This window comes from Pleurodeles waltl, chromosome 3_1 (assembly GCF_031143425.1).
Source record: "Pleurodeles waltl isolate 20211129_DDA chromosome 3_1, aPleWal1.hap1.20221129, whole genome shotgun sequence".
Lineage (NCBI taxonomy): Eukaryota > Metazoa > Chordata > Amphibia > Caudata > Salamandridae > Pleurodeles > Pleurodeles waltl.
In genome coordinates this window covers 351,112,306-351,124,699 of record NC_090440.1, presented here as the reverse complement: position 1 = coordinate 351,124,699, position 12,394 = coordinate 351,112,306, and the positions used below count along the sequence as shown (strand labels likewise).

The following is a 12,394-nucleotide window of genomic DNA, read 5'->3' as shown; positions in this document are numbered from 1 at the left end:
GGAGGCTGCGGGGGCCCTGGGGCACCCACCTATTTAAAATAGAGGAACTTAGGGATGGGTCCTTGGGGCCAAAATAGGCTCAGGCATGAGGGCTGTGCAGCCCCCTCCCCTTTAAAAATAAAAAAACAGCCTGGGGGATAGGGTTCCCAGGACCTAAAGAGGTTCCGGGAGGAGGGCCATGTGGTCTCCCTCCCCCTTTAAAAAAAAAATAGATGGCTCTGGGGTATGGGGTCCCTATGGCCTGAGAAGTCTTGGGGTGGGGGACCACATGAACCCCTCCCTTTTATTATATTTGGCCCAAGGGATGGGGTTGCTATGGCCTAATAAGGCTCAGGGAGGGGGCAATGTGGCCCTTCCACTTTTAAATAAGGGACGACCCAGGGGATGGGGATCCAGAAGGCCTAATTGGGCTCATGGAGAGGGACCGTGTGCCCCTCTCCCTTTATTAATTACTTGGCCCCAGGAGATGGGGTCCCCGGGGCCCAAAATACTTGAGGAGGGGGGCCACATGACCACCTCCCCTTTTTAATTGACTTTGGCTCAGGGGCTAGGGTCCCAGACTCTGATAAAGCTTGGGGAGGTGGGCCGTGGATTATAAACAAAAAATGGTTCCAGGGTATGGGTCCTCTTGTCCTTTGAAAGGCTTAGGGAGGGGTCCACAAGGGCACCTTCTACTTTTTTATTGGTTTGGCCCCAGGATGTGGCCTCCGGGACCTATTAACGATACACACCCTCCTCCCCTGTTCAATTGTATTTTGCCCCATATAACTTGTGCCCTAAGGTAACCATAACTCGCGCCCTTGTCATGCACAGTTTTCTTAGGAATAATGTTATTACAAACGTTGCAGTGATATTAGAGATGCCATAAAAGATCTCATCAATGGCATAATATGCGGGGTAATTAGCTGTGCATGGCGAAGGCACGAGTTAGGGCGTGAGTTAGAGTTACTTGAAAGAATCCTAACTATACCTGTTGAATTTCTATGGTTTTGTACAAGTAAATTCAAAACCTAACTATAACAACTCTGCCACATTTTTTTTCAGTGAATTTCTATGTTTTTTTTAAAACGTAAAGTAATTTTTATTACTATACTGTATGCGTGTTAGGGGTTGGTCGCAAGGCCTAGCCTTGCAGCCAGCTCTTGCAGCCAGGCCCTTATAACCACCCAACCGCCTGCCATGTATGGCCTTTGGCCACAGGGCCTGTTTCTGTAAGTGGATGTGTGAGTGGGTGCGTGAGTGTCTGAAAGTGGGTGTGTGAGTCTATGAGTGGGTCTGAGTGGGTGCATGAGTGTCTGAGTGGGCGCATGAGCCTCTGTATGCATGTATGAGTGAATGAATAAGTGTATTAATGAGTCTGTAGTTTTTCCATAGTTACAAATATTTTGCAAATACATCATGGAAATCTGCAAATTTTCACGAATATTGTGCGCCGTGATTTAAAATTATATTAAAACTATAATTAGCCCCTAAAATACACCTGTATCACCCCCCCCCCCCCCCGGGGTCAGGGTAACTTCACCCTGACCCCTTATGCCACTTTCAATTTCAATTTTCATCCTGTGTCCCATAAATTAAAATGTCAGTCGCAACTTCCTAGTCAGGTTGTGGTCAACAAACTGCAACGCTTCTTTCCGCACGCGTATTCGTGAAAATTCGTGAATTTTGCAATTATTTGCGGCCAGAGATATATAAATGTATTTGCCCTTAAACATCTCCTGAACTACTGAACAGATTTACACCAAATAAAAAAAAACACAATCTGCGTACCGGCAGCTAGCTTTCTGCCAAATTTGGTGTAATTCCGTCCAGTGGTTTGGGCTGTAGACATGCTGACAGGTCCTATGAGAATTACCCAGGGAAATGCAATGTTTTTTGAGCCTCTTATTACTGGGCCTCTTTTTTGGGAAAATTTCGGGAAGATTTGTCAAATGGTGCCAAAGATATGGGCAAATCAAAAAACACTTTTCTATGGAACCATGGTCCCAACTATAGCTACCTACTGGCCACGGCCAGTAGGTTTTATATATATATATATATATATATATATATATATATATATATATATACATATATGTATATATATATACATATATGTATATATATATATATATACATATATGTATATATATATATATTTGAGTATTTTAGTAATCCATTTGTCAAAACGTTAATGTTACCACTTACATGTTCACCTATGGTTGTTTTTTTTTAGAGAGAAAAATATATATATATATCTATACATATACATATCTCTATATCTCTCTCTCTATATATATATATATATATATATATATATACCAAACAGAATTGTGTTGCACTCCATGAATCAATATAAATGTTGCTGTATTTATTCAAACAGAACCATAACTGCAACAGATTCCTTCCTCCCCAAGACTAGATGCTCACTCCAAGTATAATGAGACTGTACAAAGATTCAAAGCAAGAGGCTACAGACAGAGTGTCCTGGTGAATAACTTGAAAAAGGTGAAGTTGAAATCACGTAATGAGACTTTAATCACAGATCAAAAGTAACACAGAATGATGCGCAACAATTACTGGATACAAAGAAAGTGAAACCATCTGTAGAGTGTTACACAAACTTTGGGACTTGATATTTAAGGATCCTGGCATTGGCCTTCTGGTCGGCGAGAAACCTAATTTCTCTTTTTTGAAAAGCTCCATCATTAAAAGACAAATTAGTGAGAAGTAATTTCTCAGAAAAGAAGGATGAAAAACTGGATAAGTAAACAGCAAAGGGGTTTCATCAAATGTCCCAGTTGTAAAGTGTGCAAATTTGGCAGAACTACTAAACCTTTTATGAACATTGACAATCAACCAGCTCCCATCAGGCATAAGGTTAACTGCAACTCTAGATACATAGTATACATCATTGAGTGACATTGTGGTTTGAAATATATTGGAAGCACAGCATGTATGATCAAAAAGAGAATTTTGGAACAGATGAAGGCAGTGAAAAAACACGACCAAACACATCCTGTAGCCAAACACATACTAATGAATGGAGACATTCACAGGAAATCCTTGCGATATTATGGAATTGATGTCAGCACCACTCACCTGAAAGGCAGGATGACCTCCCAAACACCTCTTGACACTACCGGAAAGTCACAAGAGTCTTGGCAGGTGTCCTGTAAGGGAATTGGGAAGAGAGAAGAAAAACAACACTGATACATCTCCACCTCCTGGTCCAGTCAATCACTCTTTTCTTGTGAGTGTAGGAGCGTGGTCAATGTTTCATCAGACAGGTTGCCTTGGTAAAGAGGAGAGAGACACAAGATTAATATTTCACGTCCTGGAAACAAGTGGGTAACCTAGGAGTTAAATCAACTTGACACTCTGTTCGGAATCCTGAGTATCTACTCCTCCTCCTAAGGTTTAAACAAGTGTAATGTCTTATAGCTGCGCGCCCCGAATCCAAAAAAATACGGACTAGCGCTAAGTGTGCTCCTGTTGGAGCTTCCTAGAGTTTCTCAGCAAGAGCAACAGACTTAGCTGCTCCCCAGTGAAATCTGTCTTCAGTCGTTGAACTGGAGCGTGATCTTCTGCGAGTCAGCCAAGTCTTGAAGTCACCTGAAATCTGACTTGTCATGCTGGAAAGAAGCTGCTGCATCAAAAACCAGCTCAGCGGAGAAGAGCAGCCGTCCAGAACCGGAGACAAAGCCAAGTGCGGAAGAGTGCTTGGCATGGCTATTTATAGGAGCAGCCCACCAGCAGTAGAGCACATGGCCTTGTGATTGGTTTCATGTGGGTTGCCTAGCAACATGACTTAGTTGGGTGCATGAGGAAAACAGAAGACAAGAGCAATGGTTACAAATGCCAACATACAATTATTGGTACCATCAACAAGTGAACAAGTGATGTAACAAACAAGCATTAGTTCCAACAACATCAGCAGTACATAGTAAACATTGATACATGAACCTAACAAGTATTGGAATGGGCAATAGGAAAGCCTGGCTTAAGACCCCGTAGCACAACAAGGACATGGTTAATCTGAGCTCCCTAGGGTGATCACAAATAAATCATTGCACAACCTGCGGGTTCCTGACAATTGACCATGTTCCAGAACATGAAAGAGGAGGGGATTGAGTCAACAAATTATGTCAACTTGTATCCAAGTACATTATAAAGCTACAAACAAAACCTTCATTTGGGCTGAATTGTGACGAGGAGTTGCATGTTCATTTATGAATTGTATTATTGATTCTTCTGGTGTTGTTGATAAGAGATGATTGACCTAACATAATAACACAATATGGAACAGGTGCCATAGTTTTGATACTATATTGATCATGTTGCCGTGTTTAACTAACTGATATTTGTTTGTCATCATTATTACAGAAGTCATTAGGTACTAGGCTGTTATATTCATAAATAAGGGATGTATGGGCAGTTAAGAAGAGTGATAGACTGAAACTATTACCTTAAGCAACAATGAAGAATTGTTTAAGTGTGTTGAATGATTATTGTGGTGAAGGTGATTCAAATTAATTTTGTGGACTGATAGGTAAATAACTTTGACAGTGTGAATTTGACAGGCAATCGTGAACGTATTTGTTTAAACTGTGTTTCAAAATTACCAAATAAGAATAGTTTGTTGATAACATTTCATTTTGATAACGTGGACAATCTGAGACCATATGTTGTTTTATTTTATTTTTAAGGGTGTATTTTTACGTTTGCAATTATATTCATGTATCTTCTTTGATATGCACTATAAGATTCAGCATGCCTCATTATCGGCTACATGAACGTTTGTATGTAAGGCAACATAGTAAAGGGACTCACCTACCATGAAAAGGACCACAAGGGTCAAAATGCGTTGGTGCAGTTGTGGTCTTGTTTGAATAAAAACAGCAAAATTCATGTTGGTTCACGGAGTGCTTAGCAATTCTTTTTGGTTATCATTGGATTGAGATTGGCGGTTTGCCTCCAACGCACACACCAGCTATGAAGCATATTAGTGCCACCATTTGACCGCATTGAAGTCTATATGTGGTCTAAAAGTTTATGTGGATCGCCAAGGTAAGTATATACTAAGGATATAGAGATGTCCTTCACCCGACATTTGCATACCCACAATTCTTTGCAAATTCATCTCACATTGGGAGGAGATGTGAGAGCGACCGTAGTGATACTTGAATGCAAACAAGATTGTTGAGGGAGAAGCAAAGCACACATGGAGATTCTTTCCTACTCGGATCTACTACCAACCACAGTGCTCTGCATGACATGATGTCAATCCACAACATGCGCCATCTCACCCTTAGGGAATTACTAACTAGTTTGAAAATGTTAAGGGAAGGCAGCAAGCTTAGTGCAGTAGGAAACACATGAAATAAACAAGTGCATTGATGGCTTAGATAATAAAGAGAGAACATATGCTGTTTGAAGAAGCAAGCACTTTTTTTTTCATTTAAATGTAATATATTTACTGTGATAAAGGCAGACAACGTAATGCTATCAGTTATAGCAGTATAGTAGGGCAAACATATTTGATGCATACAATTATTTAAATGTATGAAGTAGCTCTTGGGAACTTTCTTAGTAATTTACATTCTATTTAACATGTTCAATTTGAAACTTTCATCAAGCAAATCATTACCACGTGTATTTTGGGTGGATGTGTTCACGTAATATGAAATTCATTCGTTTATGTCTTTAGTCAGCTGATTGTAATAACTGTCTTGCACTCAGTAACACTCTCCTGTTTATACTTATGACAGCATGTCACATATTGGACTGTTCTAATGGTCTGGCTCAAGATGTGATAAACACTATAGGACAGGCCTTTGAGCTCCGCTTCAAACAGTATTTAAAGAATCCTATTGGTTTGATCGATTCCAAAGACAGGTAAGAGTGGCAGTCTTCTGGAGCTTTGTATTTGTTTCTTCTTGCTTTTCACCACGCTTTTGTGTGACCGCTCCTTGCTTTTCCCTGGTTTTCAGTGCTTTCTCAGTTCTGCCCCCGTTTTTTGAAGGCCATCTCCTTGCTTTTCCCTCATTTTCACTGCTTGATCCTTGATTTTTTCCCCATTTTTTATGTGCCTCTCCCTGCTTTTCCTTCGTTCTTAATGCTCTTTGCCTCCTCCTTGCTTTTTCCCTTGTTTTTACTGCTTTCTCCTTGCTTTTTCTTCCGTTTTGTGTGTGCCTTCTCCTTGATATTTCCTCATTTTCACAGTTTTCTCCTTGCTCTTTCCCTGATTAGCTTTACAAATCCTGATTGATTGAATCCTGAATGAATCACAAGCGAACTGAACTTAAGCAATACACATATACCTGAAACAGTTGTCATTTTCAATAAACTGCATAGAAACAAACATAATCTTCTTTGTGAAAAAAGAAGCCTATTTTATTCCTTACTTTCATTACAATAGATCTATTGTAAATGCTTGATTTCAATACGTTCTTAAACCATAGGTTTCACATTGATTACTGATGAAGATAGCATATTCTTACAGGCCGATTAGAAGGAAATGAGGCAAACACAGTAACCCCTGGGTACATAAACATATAACAAAAAATATTTGTCCCCAAGCGGGAAGTATAGCCCTTGACTTCCACTAAATATACTGATTCTTGTTTTTAGTAATTAATATGAAACTGTTAATTGAATAAAAGGTATATACAATAGAGTAATCTTATTCAGTCAAAAGGTTTCTAAATTTGTTAGAATTATTGCATTGGACGTCAAGGTCTACGCGTCCTCCTTTGGGCCAAATATGTTTTGCAATATATTGTTACAGGCAGGCATGAGTAACCCAGATATACTCATATCTGTTGAATGCGTTATTTTACCTTCTCCTGTCTCCTGGGTGCATTGTTTTACCTTCTCTTGTCTCCTGTGTTCTGCTGGTACCGGTGTGCAATGAAATTCATGCTTATAGAAACTGGAAATACATGTGTGATAAATTGACCCACTGTGGACTGAACAGCAGTCTGTATTCAATTTAGATAACGTTTGCTCACCTCTGGTATCTTTGTATGAACAATAAGACAAACCTCAGAGTAAGTGTGTAAGGTATTGTCTGAGTAATAACACAACCAAACAACACACTTGACAGTAAAAGAACTCAAATGTCCACACCACGTTTAGTTAAACTTTGTCAGATCACCAACAGATATAACATTAAAATGTCTAGGAAATTGGGTGGTGTAGCAGGATCGGAAGGAATGTCATCCTGCAGGCACGGAAAATGCCAGAAGTCTGAGACTAAGGTGGTCATTATGAACACGGCGTGAAACACCGCCGACTGCAGTGGCGGCGGTGAACAGAAGTCCGCCGTTGGCAGTGAATGGAAACCCACCATATAATGAACGAAAATCCCAACCCCGCCAAAAATCACCAGACCACCACTCCCGCCATGACCCTGTCAGCGGGAATCCTGGACCACCGCCGAGCACACCCACATCCCGCCCTCCAAATAATGATGCACAAATCACCTTGGCGGACAGTGGACACCGTTTCAGGCCCATAGGCCAGGGAACCCTCAGAGATATGTAGACAACAAAATCTAGCCTTCAGGAGACCTATTGTGTGCTCTATCACCCTCCTAGTACGTCCATTGGCCTAATTGCAATTCTTCTCTGCATCCATTCTAGGATTCCTTACTGGTGTCAGGAGCCAACGCAAGTTTGGATAGCCAGAATCACCTAGAAAAAGGTGCAATACAGAGTAGTCATTGTTAAGCCCCTTAGTCAGACAGCCGGGCTGTCTGCTATGTGTCAGGTAGTGACAGACACACTTACCTATGATCCACCCTTTGTCCTCTTGGAGTTGTTCCATCCTCTGTGGCACACTACTGTTCCTCAACACAAAGGAATCATGGACTGAACCTGGGAACACAGCATTCACATGTGAAATGTACTGGTCTGCAGTACATACTAATTGGATGTTCATGGAGTGAAAGTTCTTTCTGTTTCTGTACACCTGTTCATTCACTCTTGGGGGATGATCGGTATGTGGGTGGCCTCGATGGCACCTATCACATGGGGTATGTTGACAAAGGCATAGAATTCAGACTTGATGGCAGGGAGGTCAATACTTTGGGTAAACCTCACATAGGACTGCAGGTGTCGTACAAATGCATTTAGAAATCTTGTCAGTACCATGCTGAACATTAGCTGTGAAAATCCAGCACCCATGCCCACTGTCACTTTAAATGAGCCCGTGGCCAGGAAATGGACTGCGGAGAGCACCTGCACTTCAGTAGGGATGGCATGCTGATTACGATTTCCCGGAATTAGTGCAGGATCCAGTAAAGCACAAAGTTCCCGAATTGTTGCACATGTGAGTCTGTAATTGATTATGATCTGACGCTCCACTATGGTCCTCATATCCACAAGTGGTCTGTACACCGATGGTGCCCTTCCTCGCCACAAGGGTCGGTACCTATGAGGGGTATCAAAAAGGTGTGATGAACACACATACATAGGCATACATTGTCATCAATTGTGCACTGCATATTTCATTGTAGTGACTCAACATGAACTGCTTCTTGACAAATCTACATCTACACCTCAATGAGGGAACAGCGTTTTTCATGTGTGGTATATTACGGAATGGCCACATGCCTAGGTGCTTCATGTGGCTAGTAGTGGCTAGCAGTAGTACTGCCAAAATGCCTGCCCACTGTAATCCAGGCCTTTCATTGTGGAAGTGACCTCATACCGCTAGCGGTTGACGTCACAGCGTAAGGCGGTGTTAACCACCGTTCGCACCGTCATTCGTTAACATGGATGCCAATAGGGAATCCTGGCGTATCATGATCGCTGCCGGCGGTGACAGTGCACATCGCCATGGAACGTACGCGATTTTGTCATCTATTATTCACTTGACTCCCTGAACTCGTGTGGACAGGTACTCCATTGTGTGTACTGCTGTGGCCTGCCTCTGGCAATGGATGTGGCGCGTGTTGCAGGGGAAAGGGCCCCGGCCTTCACCCAGGAGGAACTGGAGAGGCTAGTGGACGGGGTCCTGCCCCTGTACGCAAATCTGTACAGACGGCCAGAGGTCTCTGTAGGGCAGACAACCATTGTCAATGCCATCCAGGGGCTAGTATCAGAGGTGCAGCAGACAAAAGCCTATCTGGATGGCATTCACGGTGCCGTGTCTGCCCTACAGAGATCTTTTCAGGGTCTGGCCTCCTCTTGGACGCCAGCCAGTTTCCCTGGCCATACCGACCCCCTCCAACCTCCTCTACCACTTCCAGCACCCCACTCCCTTCACCTGTCCAAAGCACACATTCAGACACGCAGTCAAGCACATCAACACACAAGAAGCACACCTCTAAACACAAACACCACACCTCCCACCACAAGCATTCACACAGACACATGCACACACAACAACATCCACTTCCCTCAGTGTGCCCACCTCTTCTGCCTCCCTGTCTGTCCCCTCTACATCCACACCCTTATGCACTGCACCTTCAGTCACAGTTGCTGCTCCTCTTACTGCACTCACCACAATAGCAGACAGCCATACATGCACCCCATACACCACACCTGCACTCACCACAACTACTGTAGTTGACACATGCAGCCCACTCACCAGACTTGCAGACACCCAGACAACATACATCCACACTAGGAGCCTGTCTTCTCCCACCGTGTCCACCCCCCTCCCCCAAAAACACACAAACGCACCAAGACACCCATCCATCACACATCCACCACACCACAGCATACTGTCCAGTCACCTGCACCCACTACACGTACACCTACACCACATACATCCACTGCCTCTGCCTCCACGCCCTCATCCAGAACCACCCCAATTGCTCCGAAAAAACTTTTCCTCTCCTGTGCTGACCTCTTCCAACCCAATGGCTCACCCCGTCTTGTCACTAAGGGTGCACACCTTCCTGCCCTTTCCACTCCTTCCACTTCACATCCCACCTCTGTCCACCCTTCACATTCCCGTGCCTCTTCCCCAGAGAAAAGAAAGGCCCGGGCAGAGCCTAGTCCATCTGGCTCCACCCGCTCAAAACACCCCCCCACCTTCAAAGGACAAGCCCTCACACCCTCCACCTTCCAAACGAAAGTCCAAGGCCCACCCCCATCGCAAATCCCCACCCTCACCACTCCCTGCCCCCGTTCCATGAGGTGCCTGGATGCCCCTTTGTTGCTCCATTAGGTGGAGTACTGTGTACTTTTGGGAGTCAGGTTGGGGCCGTTGTGGCCCATGGCACTTGTAGCCGTACGGACTGGCCATTGGCCCTGTTTGAGGATTTGGCTCTGTGAGCTTTAATAAAATATTTTTGTGTGGCCTGTGTTTTGGCGGCACACTGTTGAGCCCTGGTCTTTCGTTTCATTGTTTATGGGTGTTGGGGCATTTGTATGTACTATGGTAAAGTTGGATTTGCCTTGTGTCGGGTAAGTACCTCTTGCTGTGGGGTGTATTACTTGTGCTGCTGTGAAGGGTTGGGCGGCATTGCTGGGTGGGTGGAGTGGGTGGGTATGTAACTGTGCTGTTCCCTCCCTGGTTTCGTAGGTTGCGGTACTTACCGTCCTAGTCTTCGTTGGCGGTCTCGGTCATGGAGGTATATGGCAAGGAGCAGGGCTGGCATGATCTGCAGCTCTCTATCCATGTCTGCTTCGGCATGTTGTGAGGGCCTCCGGTGAGTGTTTCATTGGATTTTGTTCATTTCTGCCTGGCTTTGCGTGGCGGTGGTTCCCACCCCAGAACTGACGGCGGACTGGTGGTTCCTTATTTGATGGGCGGGTTGGGCCTTTCCGTCAGCCTGTGGGCGGACTCTGCCGTCATCGTCGGCACTCCTCTTTTGGCAGTGGGTGGTTTTCTGGATGCCTGTGTTTCATTTGGTTCATTATTTGGCGGTCCGGACCGCTCCTCTGTTGGGGGTTTCTACCACCGGCGGCGTGGTACGGAACACCGTGTTCATAATGAGGGCCTAAATCTGTCACACTCTTTCACAAATTACGGAGAGCCACATACAAGTAAATATGTGTTTCTGGTGATGCAGCCTGTACATCAATTGTTCATGTGCAGCAGTGATTGCCACACTCTCTAGTCAGTCATTCTGAGTCAATGAAAGGCAAGGAGCCATGATCAATGTACCGGAGAGTAGTCAAATTGTAGTTGAGTCTGCTATCAAGTTTGGTGAAGATGTGCACCAGGAGACATAAAGTATAAAGATCAGCCTTTTAAATATGCCCCATTGCACCAAGCCTTGTATTTGCTTATTTTTCCCTTTACTATTAGCAACAATGTGTGAAATAGCAATGCGAGCACACATTCGCCATCAGCACATTTGCCCAAAATTACGCCAGTGAGTTCCCACGCTGATGTTACATTACTTTAAGGGATTGCAGTCAGGTAATGTGTGATATACCCCTCCCTTCAACAGAGACCAATCCCTCATGCATGGTTGTGAGCAGAGGCAATGTAGGAGTTGGAGATACCTCCAGAAGTGGAAGTGTGGAAGGTAGAATTCTGCAGTGAGGGTCTAAAAGGATTTTAAAGTAGCCTCAGTCAGTAGCTGGCATTGCTCCATAATCCATGGATAGATCCAATCCAGCCAAGACATTGATGAGTGGCCGATGGAAACGGATTCATTGTGCCACAAGAGCAGACTCAGATGAAGAAAGCTGTGCTCCTGTAGGAGGGCATGAGTCATTTTCCTGACCACATTAATCTCCAGTAAAATGAGGTTACGTGGGTCTTTTGACACCCTCAGACCTGCATACAGGACCGAGGGTTGTTGTTTAGGTGTCATTCGATCTTGCCTCAGAGAGGCAATTCATTGTGCTGGCATAGGAAGTACACCATCAATGACAAATGTATGTCAAAACAACCCATGCTGGAACCACGCATGCCTGAACAACGTGGTCAGAACAACGACTGCGTTGTTACCACTAATGCCTTTACCACGAATGCCTTAACAATGATTTTTCTTTGCGTTAAATGGCATGCATGGTTCGAGCATGCAACCCACCTGACCCCCCTCCCCGCCCCTAAAACCACCCCAACCTCCCACCTGCCCCTAAAATTATCACAACCGCCCACCCCTGCCCCTAAAACCTAAACCCACCCCATTTGCCCAGCCCGCCCCTAAAATTACTGCAATCCCCCACCCCACCCCTAAAACCCCCCAACCCCGTCCCTAAAATTACCGTGACCTCACCCCCCCAAAACCTAAAACCACCTCAACCCCGCCCCTAAAATTATTGCGACACACCACCCCTGCCCCTAACACCACCCCAACCCCGCCCCTAAAATTACTGGGACCCCCCAAAACCTCCCAACCCCTGCCCCTAAAATTACAGTGACCTCCCACCCGCCCCTAAAACCACAACAACCCCCCACCCGCCCCTAAAATTACCGCAACCCCCACCCCGCCCCTAAAGCC

At 44.5% G+C, this 12,394-nt stretch overlaps 1 protein-coding gene across 1 annotated transcript in view; it reads left to right on the top strand.

The window, feature by feature from the left end:
- The window catches only part of SHC4 (SHC adaptor protein 4), a 271,212-nt gene that overhangs the window by 150,672 nt on the left and 108,146 nt on the right, over positions 1–12,394 (top strand). The window contains exon 7 of the mRNA XM_069222504.1: positions 5,751–5,877. Coding sequence (XP_069078605.1) covers positions 5,751–5,877 — 127 coding nt within the window. The remainder of the gene's footprint in view (positions 1–5,750; positions 5,878–12,394) is intronic.